The sequence below is a fragment of the Apostichopus japonicus genome, chromosome 19, assembly GCF_037975245.1.
Source record: "Apostichopus japonicus isolate 1M-3 chromosome 19, ASM3797524v1, whole genome shotgun sequence".
Classification (NCBI taxonomy): domain Eukaryota; kingdom Metazoa; phylum Echinodermata; class Holothuroidea; order Aspidochirotida; family Stichopodidae; genus Apostichopus; species Apostichopus japonicus.
This window is the reverse complement of record NC_092579.1, coordinates 37504-58124: the sequence shown is the minus strand read 5'-3', so window position 1 is coordinate 58124 and position 20621 is coordinate 37504. Positions and strand designations below refer to the sequence as shown.

General features: G+C 37.9%; 1 protein-coding gene across 2 annotated transcripts in view; it reads right to left on the bottom strand.

Annotated features, from left to right (window-relative positions):
• LOC139959365 (SEC14-like protein 5) overlaps positions 1-20621 on the bottom strand; it is a 96198-nt gene that overhangs the window by 61980 nt on the left and 13597 nt on the right. For both annotated transcript variants that reach the window (XM_071956911.1, XM_071956912.1), the window contains exons 2-4: positions 5168-5317; positions 4489-4620; positions 777-905 (exon numbers count right to left, since the gene is read on the bottom strand). In XM_071956911.1, the coding sequence (XP_071813012.1) occupies positions 777-905; positions 4489-4620; positions 5168-5317 (411 nt within the window). The remainder of the gene's footprint in view (positions 1-776; positions 906-4488; positions 4621-5167; positions 5318-20621) is intronic.

The following is a 20621-nucleotide window of genomic DNA, read 5'->3' as shown; positions in this document are numbered from 1 at the left end:
ATTAAGTACATATTATGTACTCTCCTAGATGTCAAGCATTTTGAAGTTGTTAAAGCCAACTTCAACTTTGGCAACAAGTCGACATGCATTTTGGTCAAAGCCTAATTTATTAAGATCACAGAAAAAAAATTGAAATGCAATTAATTCAAATCAGCGACCATTTAAAATTCAACAAAGAGTACAGAATCAGCAGACTCAATTGAATACTGCGGTGATTTGTTTGTTATATAAAACAAGGGACTTCACAGTAGCAGCATTATTGCATGGGAATTGTGTAAACACCACTGTTCACATAAACTTTAGATAAAGCACTTTTGAAATAAGTGGGAAAACTCACATAAATGTTTCTGATGTCATAATTAGCAATCCCTTCCAAAAGTCTACAGATGCAGTAAATACAGATTGTCAGCTGATGTTATCAAAGCTTTGTTAAAACTTTGGTACAGATTGACAGGCAAGATTTGAAGATTTTCAGCTACAATGTCAATGTTAGCAGAACACTAGATGTAAACCTCATCATCTTGTTTACAACTTACTGCAGTATTTGATATTCTGTTGCATTTGACCAAGTGCTAGGAAAGCATTTCAAATGGCGCATGAAGTATAGTAACTATGTAGCAAGATCTCATATGTGTTGTAAATGTAATGTAATACTGATTCTTCTGTCCATTAAAAAAAGGCATCTTTTAAAACCTTGTTGACATGTAGACCCATACAAGCACATGCCATAGCTTTTCAACCAATCATGCCCTATTTTACACACTGCATTAACTTACCTTTTTAAGACTAGCAGCATACTGCTTTACAGCAAGCTTTTCCACTGTACTCTCAAAACCAAAGAAAGATTTGATTTCCAGGCTGGCTGTTTGCTCAAAGCATGTCCAGCTAGAGTTGTCGGGATGAACCTGGAGAGTATAATAAGTACAGTTACCGTTGAATGAAAGTCAAACCTGACCCTTAACTACTGTATCATAGAGCACATTGCCCGTGATACAGATCACTTTGAACGGACTGACCCCATGCTGTTACACCACAGGGATCATGCCTTATGGTGCAGTGTCTTCAGCCAAACTGAACCCATGCTACTATATCCTAGAGAACGTACCCTGTGGTGCAGATGACTTTAGCCACACTGACTCCAAGCTACTGTGGTCTAGAGCATAAACCTTGTGGTGCAGTTGACTTTAGCCAAAATAGTCCAGTGCTACTACGTCCTAGAGATCGCTGAATTTAGAAACTGACCCTGCTGTGCAGATAACTTAAGCCAAACTGACCCTGCTGTGCAGATGATTTTAGCCAAACTGACTCTATGCTACTATGCTGCCATAGACCACATACCCTGTGGTTCAGATGACTTCAAAATGAGTCCATGCTACTATGTCCTACAGCACATACCCTGTGGTTCAGGCGACTTCAAACTGCGCCCATGCTACCATGTCCTAGAGCACATACCCTGTGGTTCAGACGACTTCCCAAAATCCCATGCTACTATGTGCGAGAGCACAATCCCTGTAATGCAGATCACTGTAGCCAAACTGACCCCATGCTGCTACATCCTAGAGCACATTACTAGTGGTGTAAATTACCTTGTGAAACTGACTCACAATCCATCTTAGACACCATCCCCTGTCTACCAGATGACTTAAAGCTGACCTTGTGATATGTGCTAGAGCACAAACCCTGTGGTGTTGATGACTTTAGCCAAGCTGACACAATGCTACTACCTGTATGTCCAGTAGCACATATGCAGTGATGATCTATGACTTTAGAAATGAAGTTTCAGCTAGATAGGACTAGATAGATATAGGACTAGACTGGATATGACTACATAGGACTAGGCAAACTAGATATGACTGCTTATAAATAGATATAAGTAGGTGTTATAATCACTGCTTATATAAAGCATTGGCTGGTCAGGGGAGTTGCTATTGATTCATTATTCACAGTATGACAAGCAACTGTGAAGAATTGCATCTAACTTTTCAGACAGAACATAATAGAGATCACAAATCAAGAACATCATGTCTCTCAACAGAACTATGAGATCGAAGCGCACAAGTTGTGTGTCACTTGCACATAATATCCCTCAATCAAACTATGCGATCAATTTCGACTCACTCACACATAATACCCTTCAGTCTATGTGTTGAATCTTGATCCAAGTTTGGTCACATTCACACATATCATCCCCCAATCGAACTATGAGATCGAAGCGAACAAGTTGTGTGTCACTTGCACATAATATCCCTCAATCAAACTATGCGATCAATTTCGACTCACACATAATACCCTTCAGTCTATGTGTTGAATCTTGATCCAAGTTTGGTCACATTCACACATATCATCCCCCAATCGAACTATGAGATCGAAGCGAACAAGTTGTGTGTCACTTGCACATAATATCCCTCAATCAAACTATGCGATCAATTTCGACTCACTCACACATAATACCCTTCAGTCTATGTGTTGAATCTTGATCCAAGTTTGGTCACATTCACACATATCATCCCCCAATCGAACTATGAGATCGAAGCGAACAAGTTGTGTGTCACTTGCACATAATATCCCTCAATCAAACTATGCGATCAATTTCGACTCACTCACACATAATACCCTTCAGTCTATGTGTTGAATCTTGATCCAAGTTTGGTCACATTCACACATATCATCCCCCAATCGAACTATGAGATCGAAGCGAACAAGTTGTGTGTCACTTGCACATAATATCCCTCAATCAAACTATGCGATCAATTTCGACTCACTCACACATAATACCCTTCAGTCTATGTGTTGAATCTTGATCCAAGTTTGGTCACATTCACACATATCATACCCCAATCGAACTATGAGATCGAAGCGAACAAGTTGTGTGTCACTTGCACATAATATCCCTCAATCAAACTATGCGATCAATTTCGACTCACTCACACATAATACCCTTCAGTCTATGTGTTGAATCTTGATCCAAGTTTGGTCACATTCACACATATCATCCCCCAATTGAACTATGAGATCGAAGCGAACAAGTTGTGTGTCACTTGCACATAATATCCCTCAATCAAACTATGCGATCAATTTCGACTCACTCACACATAATACCCTTCAGTCTATGTGTTGAATCTTGATCCAAGTTTGGTCACATTCACACATATCATCCCCCAATCGAACTATGAGATCGAAGCGAACAAGTTGTGTGACACTTGCACATAATATCCCTCAATCAAACTATGCGATCAATTTCGACTCACTCACACATAATACCCTTCAGTCTATGTGTTGAATCTTGATCCAAGTTTGGTCACATTCACACATATCATCCCCCAATCGAACTATGAGATCGAAGCGAACAAGTTGTGTGACACTTGCACATAATATCCCTCAATCAAACTATGCGATCAATTTCGACTCACTCACACATAATACCCTTCAGTCTATGTGTTGAATCTTGATCCAAGTTTGGTCACATTCACACATATCATACCCCAATCGAACTATGAGATCGAAGCGAACAAGTTGTGTGACACTTACCCATAATATCCCTCAATCAAACTATGCGATCAATTTCGACTCACTCACACATAATACCCTTCAGTCTATGTGGTCAATCTTGATCCAAGTTTGGTCACATTCACACATATCATACCCCAATCGAACTATGAGATCGAAGCGAACAAGTTGTGTGACACTTACACATAATATCACTCCATATAACTCTGAGATAAGTGTCAACCAAGTTTTGTCGCTATCACAAACAAAATCCTGCACTCTAAAGTGAGGTCAATCTCAACCCTGTTGTGTCGCACTCACTGCCAGGCCAAAACATCCGACATGAGCAATTATGAGTGGACACATTTTTTAGGGCCCTTAGAAGTGATATAGGATCATAAAATTGGAAAATGAACAGGTCTTTTGCAATTCAATTTAGTAACAAGTTAATCATTGTTATAACTATCATAATAAAAATGGACATACTGTACAATGCTTCTATGCAGGATAAAGTGCTAAGAATTCCTGTACCATTACCCACTAATTTGGAATGGTTAGTAGCTAAGCCTTTCTATAACACAATATTTACGCATTTAGATGGACAATCATTTCTCCGAAACCAACATGCATTTAGCAAAATCCAGGTATGTGTTGTATATAATCTCAAGTTTGAAGTTCTATCACTAACATAACACGTTCATATAGGCTTCTAGCTTATCTAGAACAAAACAGACTACATGTGGATAAATTGATTTTGGGGCTAATTTAATGGTCTCCAGGGTCCACACAAAGCAGGTGGTATCTGGCAGAAATTCATTTCTGCACGTATTTCATGTTACCCCTATATGCGGCTGTGCTCAGATATTGGTGCCTCCTTTCCTTGAGCTCAAGGAGTTCTAGTCTACACCTATACACACCCCCACCCTCACCCTGGTACCAAATGAACCATGATTTGTGAGCTAGTATATCTCATCAGCAGCTGTGCTACAATAGAACTCTTACAGTGTAAGTACATCCTTCCAGCACGTGAACTCTGCTGTTGAAACTCTCATTCCAGGCCTCAATCTTCAGTGTCCTTTGTCGCCAATTGTAAGAATTCCTCTGAATAAAGATCAGATGTTCCACTCCACTGATCTAGAGGATAAAGACACAATTATAATTCAGTAGAATTGCTAGAGTTACAAACTGTAAATATTTGTTTCAGAACTGTATAAAGCTCACAGCTAGTACCAAATACTCCATAAATCCCATCATCTGTTCCACTTTACCATCTACTGTAACTCACCTATAGTATCACATTTTCATGTTTACAAAGTCTTCACACTTCCAAGTCTGTTGCTCAGAATGGCACCACAGAAAACAATAGGGTTCTTGCCAGGCCTCAACGAAAACGGTCGCCATCTTGGACATTAAAGTTTTAGCTTTTGGTGAATAGGAAATGCAGTATGCTCGACATTTTGGAGAGTGACTTGTGGACTAGTCAAAGCCCAATATTACCAAGGCTATTGTTGCAAACATTTTACCAGAAGATGAAAGCAGTACCTTGGAGAATAATGACAATGTAGTGTCTGCCGCTCACATTAGACTACTTCCAATTGATTTCACAATGTTTTAAATTAGAACCTTAAATATAGAGCCTTCACTACAATATTAGATCTTCATACAGTACTTAGATACCAACCCTTTTGAGGATGTAGGGGGCATCCAGATTTAGTCTACATCTCCTGGTTATAATATGAATAGCGCCATCTTCACTCTTCTCCTCTTCAGTAATGTCACTACCAAGGAATATGGGTATCATTGGGCACGTTGGAAAACGTCTTTCATATGCCTGTATCAAAAATAAGGGAGACAATTTCAATATACACACTGTATATCTTAGAAGTCTCTGTGGCAACAATGTAATGTACATATTGTGTGAAAAGAGCTTTTTAAAGAAACCAGAAAGCCAAGAAGCTTTGGTAATCATTGCCATGTTTACACCAAAACATTTAAAACAAGAGCCTAAGGGCACTGTGGTTCCTTGCAAAGGGGTATATGACAATACACATAATATTATCATAGCAAGATTGGGCTCAAATAGTCCAAGTAATTGTGGTCCTACGTGTACCCATAAAGTAACCAACACTATAGCCAACACTTTTGTGATCACAAATTGTGATCAGATTTTTGATTGGAAGGCACTTTTGAGATCTGAATATGGTGTTGAAAATGTAAGAAATATAAGGTCACCTACAAGCGGGTCAACAGATATGATAACATTGGTGACCTCAGATCACATGACCGTTAAGTTTGAAAATGTTCCACCACCCCATTCACAACTTGTCCCAAAATATCAATCGTGTCAGACCTTGGCACTGGGAGTTAATTGCACTAAATGTCTAAACGTTAGCTTTGAACTTGTATAACTTCACAAAGGTAACCCGGGGTCAACCCATTGACATTTTTGATCGATGAGACCTAAATAGAGCATCAAAACTGTAAAAATTCAAACATTTTTCTTTGCCCATTTTCTCCCCCAAAATACTATTTTTTTTATTATTAATTGACCTTTGGTGTCCTTGGATCACATGACCGTAATATCAACCTTGTCACACCTTGGCACTGGGAGTTATTGCATTAAATGTCTGAAAATTAACTTTGACCCCATGTAACTTCGCACACAAAGGTCACACGGGTGTCAACCCATTGACATTTTTGATTGGAAGGTACCTTTGATATCCAAATCTAGCATCAAAACCAAACATTTTCTTTTTCGCCTGTTTTCTCCCAAAACTAAGCACATTTTTTCTAATGTGACCTTTGACCTTTTGACCTTAGTTTCAAATGTAGTTTGATCTCCTGATTCCAAAAATTAATACGACAAGTCTGTACAGCCATCCTAACTCCGACCGAAAACTTTGACCCCATATAAGTTCGCACAAAGGTCACACAGGGGTCAACCTATCGATATTTATGATCGGAAGGTACCTTTGACATCTGAAAATAGCATCGAAACTGTAAAAATCCCCAAAACACTTAAAGGTCACCAGAAGTCAAACTGAGGTCAAGGGTCACCCAGATGCGGGTCGACAATGGAATTACATTGAAGCAACTCCCAACCCTAACGGACAATTCGTTCTCAAGTTATCGCAAAAATACTTGTTTTTTAACATTGACCTTTGGTGACCTCAGATCACATGACCGTTAAGTTTCAAAATGTTCCCCTAACCAGTTCACAACTTGTCCCAAAATATCAACCTTGTCGCACATTGGCACTGGGAGTTATTGCAGTTTTAGTATTTTGGGTTTTTGGACCATAACTGACCTTTGGTGACCTTTGTGGGCACCAAAAACAATAGGGTTCATCTACTCACTATGGGCCACCCACCCACCAAGTTTGATCATGATCAGTCAATCCCTTGTTGAGTTATCGTGCATACAAGCTAAAGCTAAAGTCACACACACACATACATGTTTGTGTTTCGTTCAGACCGAGGACCCCATTGTATTTTCCATTGTTCAAATCCACGTACCCTAACCTTAACAATACCCCATACAATAGAATTCTTCCGAGGACGTGGTGATTCTTTAGAAATCACAACCGAGGACCTGAAATTCTTTTGCTCAAGTCCTCGGTCGGATAGAAAAACAAACGCACGCACACACACACACACACTCACACACGCAAACCTGAATACATAGGTTCCTTTGCTTTTAGCAAGGAACCAATAACACATACAGAGGAATCGCTTGAAAACACCTGTTTATTCCTTGCAATGGAAGGAAATGACACAATTTTGCAAGCTTCATCCGTAAGACCGAAAGAAAGATACTATTCAAGAGCATGGATGTAACACAGGCTAGTGGCTAGTGAAAGTAAGTCCCATAGGCCTAACGATCGTAAACAAAACAGAGAGATTTGATTGGCGGATTATCTGTTGGACAGGGCTTTGAAGTTTTGAATGAAGTTTGATGAATCTTCGGACTCGTTAAAAAGTATGGCAAATTTTATTCAGCTCAATGTTTAACGACAGATAACTCAATAAAAATAATGATTATTAATATAAAAATTGCATAGAACGGTGTTATTTTCACTGAGCTTTTAGGGCAGTAAGCTGGAAGAGTCGAAGTTAAAATTTGGCAAACACACATTGAGACTTAAAGCATAAATGTTTAAGCTCCAAAAAGTTGAATTTTAAGAAATTGAGTCATTTTCACAAATGAAATATTTACAAAATTCAACAAAAATGATGTTTGAATTTTGTACCTAAGCATACAAAAGTTACACCATTGGTTGTGATTAATGTTCACAAAGTTTTCAGACTTGACCTCTGTTGACCTCAAACTTACCTTTGACCTGCACCAATGTTAATAGGGTCCTTTCACTCACCAAAGGTAATATATTTACCAATTATGAAGCTAACCCATCATGTACTTTTTTTGTAGTTATTTTAACCCTTTATTTTAGTTATTTTGTTTACAAGCCAAGGGCATCACCCACTTACTCACTTGCATAACTTTCATCATTGCATGGATTCATTTGGCCTCCTATAAGGAATCAAAATGCTTTGGAAGGCTATTTTAAGATTTGCAATAGAATTTGAGGTTTTTGTGTTTAAATTTATTGGCATAGAGTCCTTGATAGAGACTTTACTTCTCTCCTTATCCTCCACTAAATAGCGTTAGGGTTTTTGAGGGCCAATCGCCCTTTGCCCTCATGTATTTAAACCCACTGCTTTCAGTAACCATGCTTTACGAGGCTTTCACAATTTGTCCTCTGCTGACCTCAAATGACCTTTGTGAAAACAAATAGGGCTCTTGTTCTCAATAAGGCAAATCCACATTGCCAAGTATTTCTAGGGTTCATCCAAGCTGTACTCTTTAGTTATCAAGTTTGAAAGGTTTTCAGACTTTGACCTCTGGTGACATCAAATCATTCAAATGATTGTGGATGGCCACTAATGTATGATTCATCCACATACTAGTGTTTACACGGGTCCAAAAATCGGGAACCGGGTACCCGAGAGCCCTTACCCGTCAGGTATCCGGGAAAACAATTTTTACCTTCGTGTATCGCGATTTTCAAGAAATTACATATTGGTTACTATATTAAATTATATTCTCCACTGACAATGTTTTCATATTCATATATGTACAGTACAGTAGGTGTAAGATAAGTTATAAAACATTCCTCAATATTTTCTATTTGCTTTTGTTTCTTTCATTAACTTGTTAATAACTTCATATAATTAACATCACTACTAACATCGCACTGCTGCCCCTGCTTATGTTTGCTCTCCACCTTTATTAGATTAGACCATACATCAATATCAAATTTTGGCTCTTAAACAGTTTTTTCTACTATACAGGCCGAGGGTTCGCATTAGCCGTGGGATTGCGCGATTCCCGCAATTTGATCGCATTGGAAGTTAAATACGAATCTAAGAGACTGACTTCGGTCGGCTTGCGGCTTTGATAAGCCAAGTTCCTGCTTGCAGGAGGATCTGAAATACATACATACATTTGGAATAAACGTTTAGTAAAGAGTCACTTGCGATTAATATTTTCTATTTATCCCGTCTATAATCCATTAGTAACATTTCGTAAATTTCCTTGTCAGTCTTTCCTTCTATGAAATAAACGAATGAAAAAATAATAATTGTGAGATTCGTTCAATATCTACTGTACCACATGGTATCCTAACACCACACTAAGTCAATGGGGAAATCTAGACTAACCATCTGTTTATTCGCTGAAATTGTGACGCAGTTATAAGATATCCATGGAATACTTTCATTTTTGCTGTTATCTTCGACCACATGGTAGCCTAACACCACACTAAGTCAATGGGAAATCTTGCCTAACCATCGATTTGCCCCCAAAAAAATCACACTTTGTGTAGGCTTCGGGTAATAAATTAGGAACCGGGTAGTATTGCGTCGGGTGGGTGCCCGGGTACCCGTGCAATCACTACCACAAACCATGAAGTGTTTTGGAGTCACAAACACAACCAGGCACACATGCAATCACCATCGCAAAGAATTATTTTGCCTTTGGCAAGGAATAAAGAAGTAAGCAGTACTCCGATACTAACTTGATTACATCACAACTGTGAGCATAATACATAATTTTCAATACTACTCCAGAAATAATTTCACATCCATATCATACATCACTCCAGCTCTGGATATATGTAACTGTCAAAATAATTGATCTGCATTGTGGTAACCATGGTAACAAGGGCAGTTTTCAAAGCCACAGATCCTTAAATCAATTGAAGGGCCACCACAAAACATTCACAGACATACACAATTACACACTCAACTGCATAAAAATAGACCACCAAAGAATATGGACTGAAAGAATAAAATGACTAAGAACCACATGTACATAACCTACTCCTAGTGTGTTGTCTGATGATACCCACTTCTGCATTAACCTGATCATTACCATTGATCACAACCAACGCTTGATGATTTACATTCATTGCAAGTATGGTAAATAGGTAGCATAAAGGACCAAAATCAAAATTCAATAGTGCAGTACTCAGTAAAACTGAGAAGACTAGGAGCACACTTCCTCAGGCGTTCATAAAGAAACTTAAGTGCACATATTATGTATTTTGCAGTTGATTCTACAACCTTTGTACAGTACAGGCCACATGATGAATGCCCAATGGCATGTAGTGCCTGGATTATCTGGAATTCCTTTATCTGGGTCCTGGATTCTCCAGATCCAAAGTGTGATCATTCCTTTATTTATAATTTCCCATCCACTGGATATCAGGTCTGGCCAATGATCTGGCCAAATGATGAACCAGAAAGCCAACAGGCTTAAGTGAATGGTTCCTTGCTACACTATGTGTGGGAATATTACAGAGAAACTCCAAAGTAGATTTGTATGTGTAAACTTGCCATTACTGACTTCAACAAGGTTCTTGCACTTCTGCAGACTTGTTTATCCAGTACGAAACTTTTCTGATTTATTGTATTTATAGTTCAGGCTTGAACCTTGATCTCAAATGACCTAATACATCCACAGAAAATAATTTACAGACCTTTTACTAAAGAAGGTCTACATGCACAGTATGGAGTTCATGTGAGCTTCTCTTCTGGAATTATTGTTTACAAAGTTATCAGAGTTCTTAAACTCAAAAAGGACACAATACAAAGTATGAAGTTTTCCTAACTTTTAACTTTAGGAGTTACAGTCTTTGCAAGGTTTTCAGAAATTCAGAAGTTTACCTCTGTTGACCTTACATGACCTTTGACCATGGTTTAACACTGACCCTACTAATTTCAATAGGGTTCTTGTACTCACCAAGGGGAATCTACAAACTGGATATGAACTGCAACCAGATGTGTTTTAAAAGGTTTTCGGGCTTTGACCTGTTGGTCTCAAATGACCTCTACCATTCTGATCTAGGGTTCTTATACTCTCCAAGAGGGATACTACAGACAGTAACAACCAAGATTTTGTATTGCTGGTTTTACAGGGTTTCATTCTTTTTACCTCCACCTATTTCATTGATAGGGGCTATTGGTTTGAGGGACTCGTCCAATAGGATTATCTAAAAACTACTGTGCAGTACTGTAGGTTGAGGTTGTTTTGTGATTGGTTCAGTCATAAGACTTGGGTCTATGAACAGGACTATCTAAAAACTACTTTGCAGTACTGTAGGTTGAGGTTGTTTTGTGATTGGTTCAGTCATAAGACTTGGGTCTTTGAACAGGACTATCTAAAAACTACTTTGCAGTACTGTAGGTTGAGGTTGTTTTGTGATTGGTTCAGTCATAAGACTTGGGTCTTTGAACAGGAATACAGTATCTAAAAACTACTTTGCAGTACTGTAGGTTGAGGTTGTTTTGTGATTGGTTCAGTTGTAAGACTTGGGTCTTTGAACAGGAAAACTACTGTGTAGTACTGTAGGTTGAGGTTGTTTTGTGATTGGTTCGGTCATAAGACTTGGGTCTATGAACAGGACTATCTAAAACTACTGTGTAGTACTGTAGGTTGAGGTTGTTTTGTGATTGGTTCGGTCATAAGACTTGGGTCTATGAACATGACTATCTAAAACTACTTTGTAGTACTGTAGGTTGAGGTTGTTTTGTGATTGGTTCGGTCATAAGACTTGGGTCTATGAACAGGACTATCTAAAACTACTGTGTAGTACTGTAGGTTGAGGTTGTTTTGTGATTGGTTCGGTCATAAGACTTGGGTCTATGAACAGGACTATCTAAAACTACTGTGTAGTGTGTAGTACTGTAGGTTGAGGTTGTTTTGTGATTGGTTCAGTCATAAGACTTGGGTCTATGAACAGGAATATCTAAAAACTACTGTGTAGTACTGTAGGTTGAGGTTGTTTTGTGATTGGTTCGGTCATAAGACTTGGGTCTATGAACAGGACTATCTAACAAGAGCCCAAGGGCACTGTGGTTCCTTGCTTGGGGTATATGACAATACACATAATATTATCAAGCAAGATTGGGCTGAAAAAGTCCAAGTAATTGTGGTCCTACATGTTCCCATAAAGTAACGAACACTACAGCCAACACTTTTGTGATCACAAAATGTGATCGGATTTTTTATCAAAAGGCACTTTTGAGATCTAAATATGGCGTCGAAAGTGTAAGAAATATAAGACACCTACAAGCGTGTCAACAGATATGATAACAATGGTGACCTCAGATGACATGACCTTTAAGTTTCAAAATGTTCCACCACCCCATTCACAACTTGTCCCAAAATATCAACCATGTCACACCTTGGCATTGAGATTTAATTGCATTAAATGTCAAAAAATTAACTTTGAACTTGTATGTAACTTAAAACACAAAGGTCACCCCGAGGTCAACATGTTGACATTTTTGATCGGTGAGACGTGAATATAGCATCAAACTATACAAATTTCAAACATTTTTTCTTTGCCCATTTTCTCCCCCCATAATACTACTTTTTTAACATTAGCTGACCTTTGGTGACCTTGGATCACATGACCGTTAAGTATGAAAATATTCCCCTATACCATTTGCAACTTGTCTGAAAAAATCAACCTTGTCACACCTTGGCACTGGGAGTTATTGCATTAAATGTCTGAAAATTAACTTTGACCTCAAATAACTTTGCACACGAAGGTCAAATGGGGGTCAACCCATTGACATTTATGATCAGAAGGTACCTTTAACATCTGAAAATAGCATCGAAACTGTAAAAATCCCCAAAACACGAAAAGGTCACCAGAGGTCAAATTGAGGTCAAGGGTCACCCAGATGCGGGTCAGCAATTGGATTACATTGAAGCAACTCCCAACCCTAACGGACAATTTGTTCTCAAGTTGTCCCAAAAATACTAGTTTTTTATCATTAATTGACCTTTGGTGACCTTGTATCACATAACTGTTAAATTTGAAAATATTCCCCTATACCATTTGCAACTACTCCAAAAATATCAACCTTGTCACACCTTGGCACTGGGAGTTATTGCATTAAATGTCTGAAAATTAACTTTGACCTCATATAACTTCGCACACGAAGGTCACACGGGGGTCAACCCATTGACATTTATGATCAGAAGGTACCTTTAATATCTGAAAATAGCATCGAAACTGTAAAAAATCCACAAAACACGAAAAGGTCACCAGAGGTCAAATTGAGGTCAAGGGTCACCCAGATGCGGGTCGGCAATTGGATTTCATTGAAGCAACTCCCAACTCTAACGGACAATTTGTTCTCAAGTTATCGCAAAAATACTAGTTTTTTATCATTAATTGACCTTTGGTGACCTTGCATCACATAACCGTTAAGTTTGAAAATATTCCCCTATACCATTTGCAACTACTCCAAAAATATCAACTGTGTAACACCTTGGCACTGGGAGTTATTGCATTAAATGTCTGAAAATTAACTTTGACCTCATATAACTTCACACACGAAGGTCACACGGGGGTCAACCCATTGACATTTATGATCAGAATGTACCCTTTAACATCTGAAAATAGCATCGAAACTGTAAAAATCCACAAAACACTAAAAAGGTCACCAGAGGTCAAATTGAGGTCAAGGGTCACCCAGATGCGGGTTGACAATTGGATTACATTGAAGCATTTCCCAACCCTAACGGACAATTTGTTCTCAAGTTATCGCAAAAATACTAGTTATTTATCATTAATTGACCTTTGGTGACCTCGGATCACATGACCGTTAAGTTTGAAAATATTCCCCTATACCATTTGCAACTTGTCTCAAAATATCAACTGTGTAACACCTTGGCACTGGGAGTTATTACACTAAATGTCTGAAAATTAACTTTGACCTCATATAACTTAACGTACAAAGGTCATCTTGGGTCAACTTATTGACATTTTTGATTGATGAGACCTAAATTAGAGCATCAAACTATAAAAATTCAAACATATTTTTCTTTGCCCATTTTCTACCCCCAAAATACTAGTTTTTTGACATTAATTGACCTTTGGTGACCTCGGATCACATGACCGTTAAGTTTGAAAATATTCCCCTATACCATTTGCAACTTGTCCAAAAATATCAACCATGTCACACCTTGGAACTGGGAGTTGTTGCATTAAATGTCTGAAAATTAACTTTGACCTCGTATAACTTCGCACACGAAGGTCACACGGGTATCAACCAATTGACATTTTTGATCGGAAGGTACCTTTGATATCCAAATCTAGCATCAAAACCAAACATTTTCTTTTTTGCTCGTTTCCTCCCAAAATAAGCACATTTTTTCTTATGTGACCTTTGACCTTTTGACCTTGGTTTCAGATGTAGTTTAATCTCCTGATTCCAAAACACAAAACGAAAAGTCTGTACAACCGTCCTAACTCCGACTGAAAAACTTTGACCTCATATAACTTCGCACATAAAGGTCACACAGGGTCAACCTATTGACATTTATGATCAGAAGCTACCTTTGACATCTGAAAATAGCATCGAAACTGTAAAAATCCCAAAAACACGAAAAGGTCACCAGAGGTCAAATTGAGGTCAAGGGTCACCAAGATGCGGGTCGACAATTGGATGACATTGAGGCAACTCCCAACCCAAACGGACAATTTGTTCTCAAGTTATCGCAAAAATACTAGTTTTTTATCATTAATTGACCTTTGGTGACCTCGGATCACATGAATGTTAAGTTTGAAAATGTTCCCCTAACCAGTTCACAACTTGTCCCAAAATATCAACCTTGTCGCACATTGGCACTGGGAGTTATTGCAGTTTTAATATTTTCGGTTTTTGGACCATAACTGACCTTTGGTGACCTTTGTGAGCACCAAAAACAATAGGGCACACCTTCTCCATATGGCGGATCTATAGTCCAAGTTTGGCCTCAATCCAACATTCCCTTATTGAGATAGAGCGTACCCAAGCAAGTGTCACAGACGCACACACACACACACACACACACACACGCCAACCTGACTGCATAGGTTCCTTTTGCTAAAGCAAGGAACCAAAAACCACTGTGCAGTCCCGTAGGTTGAGGTTGTTTAGCTCAGTCACGTCTAATTCACTTCTATGAGCAGTGTGCTGTAGCTTTGTGTTAGGCCAAATCCTGCACAGCTTTACAAGATCATCATGACTAGAACTGCACAGATGGCAGAGACATGTTGCCTACGTACATGTACCTGGATGATAAGAACTTATTTAACATACCTACCCCTACATAAAAGTTTCATAGCCATGTGTTGCAGGCACTTGTCAATGCTATAACTGATACTAAATACTACAGAGGCCCGTAGATTATGATAGATCAGATAACATTCTTCATCTAAGAAACATTTGACTAATGCCATGGCATGTAAAGTTATTTTAGAATGCTTGGCTGCCTGTAAACAATCAACATGGGGAAACCTCTGTTGCTAACACTGCTGAGCTTGATAAGAGAAAATTCAACAGACAAGTTATTAACATGCTGTGCTAAACATGTCAAAACTGCATGAGCCTATGATGCCACTGACAAAGCATCACTGAATGAATGTAGATTTCAGTGTCTTTTATCCTAAAAGGAATACCATGTAGCGATCAATCCAGGGAGTTGCAAGCATTCTAGAAATACAACAGTACTCTACATACAGAAGAGGGGTATGAATCTCAGGCCACAGTGGAGGATGAGATAAAGATAATGTCTATGGCTGCTTGGGATCAATTCACAGTGTGAAATTGTGAATGCTGTATAACTGATCAGACAACCTTTCACACTACGGATTACCCACAAGATCTTGTCCCACCTGCTAGAGTGAATGAAGATCTCAGTAGCTTCCAACACACTTAACATTTTGATAACAGTGGAGGGATAAGGAAGATTATAATACAAAAACTTGGGAATATCTACTGTACTATATCTACTGAATATCTACTGTAAGCACTATTACCACTAGTAATAGCAGCCTAGGTTACAGCACCTATTGACATCACAACAAAACATTTTGCAGAAGGTCAGCTAAGCTTCTATTTTAGAAATTTGTTTTGAGTGGCAACATTTCTGAGCAGCTTATCCATTTGTTTGTGCTAAAAATACAAGACATATATGTGTGATAACAATGTCATTTCCTTTCCTCCCATCTCCTTTCCCTTGCCTTATGCTCCTTCTTAGCAGACATAGTTTGTTACAATGTTAGAAAGTTACAGACACCAAGATAAAGTTAACTTTTTATATTTATATTTATTAAAATGAACAATGATAAAAGATTGAAATATATTTGAAAAGACGAAGTGCTGTAATTACCGCAAAGTTTTGTTGTTGACGACTTAAAATACAGACCTGCCTTTGTAGTATATTTAAACCAGAATGCAAAACTATATTGAGGTTTCACAGATGACTTCATGGTAACAGGGTATACAGAATAAGCCAATATTATCCTTATAAGATCTCATGAGAAAGTTTGGTTATTTGAGATACTATTGATTCTTTGATGAATTTTGACCTTCACATAAATTATTTCAATTATACTCAAATTGGAACTAGGAGACTTGTCAATGTTACATAACTTTAACTATGGTCGTCACAACGTTTTCAAATTTTAGCCAGTTGACATGCTTTAGTGTCAGGGGGGGGGGGGGAGGGGGCGAGCCTCATTGAGCCTTTGACTTTTTGGAGCTGAAACCAGCCAGATAATTGGAGAAAGTTAATTTGCATTTACGAGAAAAAGTCTATTTTACAACAATGAAAGATTTTTTCAAGGCTCTTTCCCGAGATCGGAAGCAGACTAATCGGCCTAAGTTTGTTTGGATTTGAATGAGATTTGTTCGTTTTTGGAAGGGGATAGCATGAACCTTTTTCCAAGATCCTACAGTACTTTAAGTGAGGGTATTGAAAGCTTAATGGCATAACTGGTTAAAGTAACAGGACAAATTTTAAGAATAAGATAACTAACGCTGTCATTACCAGGAGAGGAATTATTATTTTTTTGTTAGCAAGTGGGTTTCCAATCAACGGAAGTCATAGGGGTGGTTATTTCATTCTCTTCACGTGGAATGTTGTTTAAATTTGGAGTGAAATAATTTGGATTATAGTTCATAAAATTATCTATATACAGTAGCTTTTGAAGGCATTATCGTAGTTTAGGACTATGCATATCATACTCACACGTACTATCATTAGTTCATAGGTTTGCACTGTCATTGAATCTATACTGTCAAAAACTCTTTTTATGCAATAGCTGACATCAAATGACTTTGGCCTTAAATATCAAGGTCCAACTCAGAATTGGTAACCTATGTAAATGATTCCGTTCTTGAGGTAGATACAAGGTTTCATTGTTTCATCCTGTTGAATTTGGATGACTCCAGTTTTGACTAGTGTTAAAACTATAATTGTAATTGGGCCGATTATTGCATACTCCGAATATATTCGGAATTGGTAAAAATAAAATGGAATACCAGTTATTTCATACCAATTATTCAAAAATATATGGAAGGTGAAGATATCATTATTCAAAAACATATGGACGGTGAAAATATCAACTGATGTTCTAGGTTTGTTCTTTTACTACGAAACATTAAAATAAAGACACCCTCTATACGTCTTTCACGATGTAATTTCATCAAATTAGGCTGCCATGGTCGCCGATTTTGCTTCCCTCATGGTTAGTGACTTCAATGTTTCTCGGCACAGTAAGCATAGTAACAAAACCAATTTCGCAAATTAACGAATGTGCTGGATATATAAGGCCTATGTTGATTAGCTGAGTATAGGTTATGTTTAGGCATTAAATGCTCCGTAGTGCAGTATTAATTTGATGCACTAATTTGTAATTTGATGTTTCTTTCTCTCAAAATATGCAAGGGGCCATACTTCCCTGCCCATCACCCTTCCTTTTACCGTGGACCCGCTTATCTCCAATTCTTTTCAACCTTTCGATGTTTGCCGCAATGCCCTCATCAATAATTTAATTTCAGCAGAAATGCTGATATGCCTAGAATCCATAGCCGCCGCAGTAGTCCTACTGTAGGTTGCACTCTAGGTTGCTACAAAAACTGGTCTCAGAATACGGTCAAGAATTTTGCTCAAATCAATTATGCACAAGTAAATGCAAATTTTACATGTGAAAAAAACAATATTGGAGTAGTTTGTAGTTGTTATGATTCCTTCAATCTGGTAAAAATCTTCAGTAATTATAAACAAGTTACAATGGTACCATTTGCTGTTCAGTTTTGTTGACCTAAGCTTACATTTTCTAATTGAACTTGAATGGAGATAAATAGGTAACGAAGGATGTTTAACCCTAACCCTAACCCTAACCCGTAACATTACACAGTACATAAGCAAATATACCAAAACAAATGCACAGAGCCGTATATATTTATACTGCTTGGCATATGGTCATTTCACAATCAGTGGTGTAACTTTCAATATGGCACTTATTGCTTTGTAACTCAGTGACCAAATACCAGAATTCTTAGATTTTTTGCCATTTGACCATCCTAAGTGAAGTCTACCTTGGGTAGCTTAACAAACTTTCTTGGTTTCTTAAGGTGGATTTGGTGGCCATAAATATGCTTAAAATATGCTATTTCAGCAGTACACTCTCAGCTACACTGTTTTTGTCAGAGCCTGTACTTTTTGGTGGAAGGTATTTTCCAGTTCTTATTTGGTTGATATTATGAACAAGTGTCCAAGCGAAAATGCAATTGTGTTCACCAGGTTTCCTTCCTTTCCTTCTCCAGGGACCGGTGGCTAGATTTTGTCGTTTCGGAGGTGACATTTTCCGTTAACAATAGGTACCTAAGTTTGACTGCAACTAAGTTCTAGTTAAGCAGTGTAAATTTTGTTAAGCAATGTTGCATTATAACAACAACTAATGTGTCTAATATCTGGGCCCTAAAATATTTTTCATTTGGAATTCTTAAAAAAGTTTCGTAAATTTCAAATTTAATGTTAACTTTTCCGTCAACTTTTCCGTCACCTCCGAAACAAAGCATTCTTCAGCCTAAGTTCTATGTAAACAATAGTATAGCCATATTGAACTTATTAAAATATACCTCACCCCCTAACGTAATATTTGAGTAAAAGTTGTGACAACATGACCAGTCGTTTTAATTTCTGGGAGATTCTTAACTTTCCGTTAACCTTGTACCTCCGAAACACCTTGTCACCTCCGAAACAGGTAAGTTGGAATATGTAATCTCTGCTTATCCAATAAACATCTTCCTTGGCTAAAACTCATATTACAGTAATTCTGTAGAGGTGTACAGTAGCAACCAGTATGATAATATCTTTGAAAAGGTCCTTTATTAATTATGTTAAATTTGAATTAAACTGTAAATTATTGTTTCGGAAGTGACACAATATTGTTAACACTACATTTTTTCATTTCTGCTGTTTGTGTACCATAATATGCTAGGATGACTTGATCTCCCTTAGAAAACACTGTAACAACCTGAAGAAAGTATTAATGAAACTCTCACATGCACAGTTGATGAATAAATGACAAATATGTGTTTTTTGCCACTTTTTCCCCTTTCTGGACAAGAGATAGCGTGCCATTGCTAAAATTAGTGCTATTAATATACTGGAATGAAATGATTGATTAGTAAAGAAGTTCTGTACATAAAAGATCACAATCACCAAAAATGCAGTTTTTAAAACTTTATTAACATGGGACAAATTTATCAGATATTAGCTTAATCTGCCTGTGGTCTTTGCTGTTGTTTCGGAGGTGACATTGATTGTTTACAGTACATGTAATATACTGAACTCTCCCTTTGTTCTAGCATATTTCTGAAATATTCTGCTAGTGTATACATTTGTGCTGCAGTTGTACGTTACCTTCTGTGAGTTTTACAGTGCTGTTGAGTACATGTTCACAGGTTTAATTTTGCACCATGTTGACCTGTACCAGTATACACATTAATTTGCATGATTCCCACAATTACCACGGAGGGCTCTACTATTTGGTCCAGGTAAATATCCTACAAAAGTTCATAATATTTGTTTACAAAATGTAGACCTGCTTCTGTAACTTTTGCAGCAAAAAGAAAGTATCTTATTGCTTCTTTAATGAGCTGTTGTTATCACAGCAAATTATCTGAAAAGAGATTTCCCAAAAATACATAAAATTTGAACAGGGAATTCCCCTCCCTTTTCTTAAAGGGTGTGAAGACTGGTGCAAAAAGAAACGTCTAATGCCGGTAATCTGACCTTGTTTCGAATGAGGTGTAACAGAAGTGTTAGACACAACCATCGATCCCAGAAAATACACACACAGCTTGCTACCGTCGGTAATTAGACACTAGTGTACAGTCAGTACATACAGCTGCCGTCAATACCCACAGCACAGTGTACAAACCATACAGCGATGGACATTTCAGGTCCAGCTTAAGATAACAAGGTATCACGTTTCATTACTGTCTGCATTTTGTAGCAACACCAACAAAACGTCACTTGCAAGCAACAGAAAGTTAACTTTTTCAGATGGCCGAACGCGGTTTGGAGCGAGTCTTCAATGCCTTTAACAACCAATTACAAACAACTAACCTTTATAGAGTGAACACTCATGTTGTTCCAGATGGTCTCTTAGGCCTTGTTCACATTTAAGAATGCAACCTGGGCGATTATTGATATTAATTCCGCGAGGAAGACGCAAGAACAAGACACATTCACATTTCAGATTGAGTAAGTATCGCCTG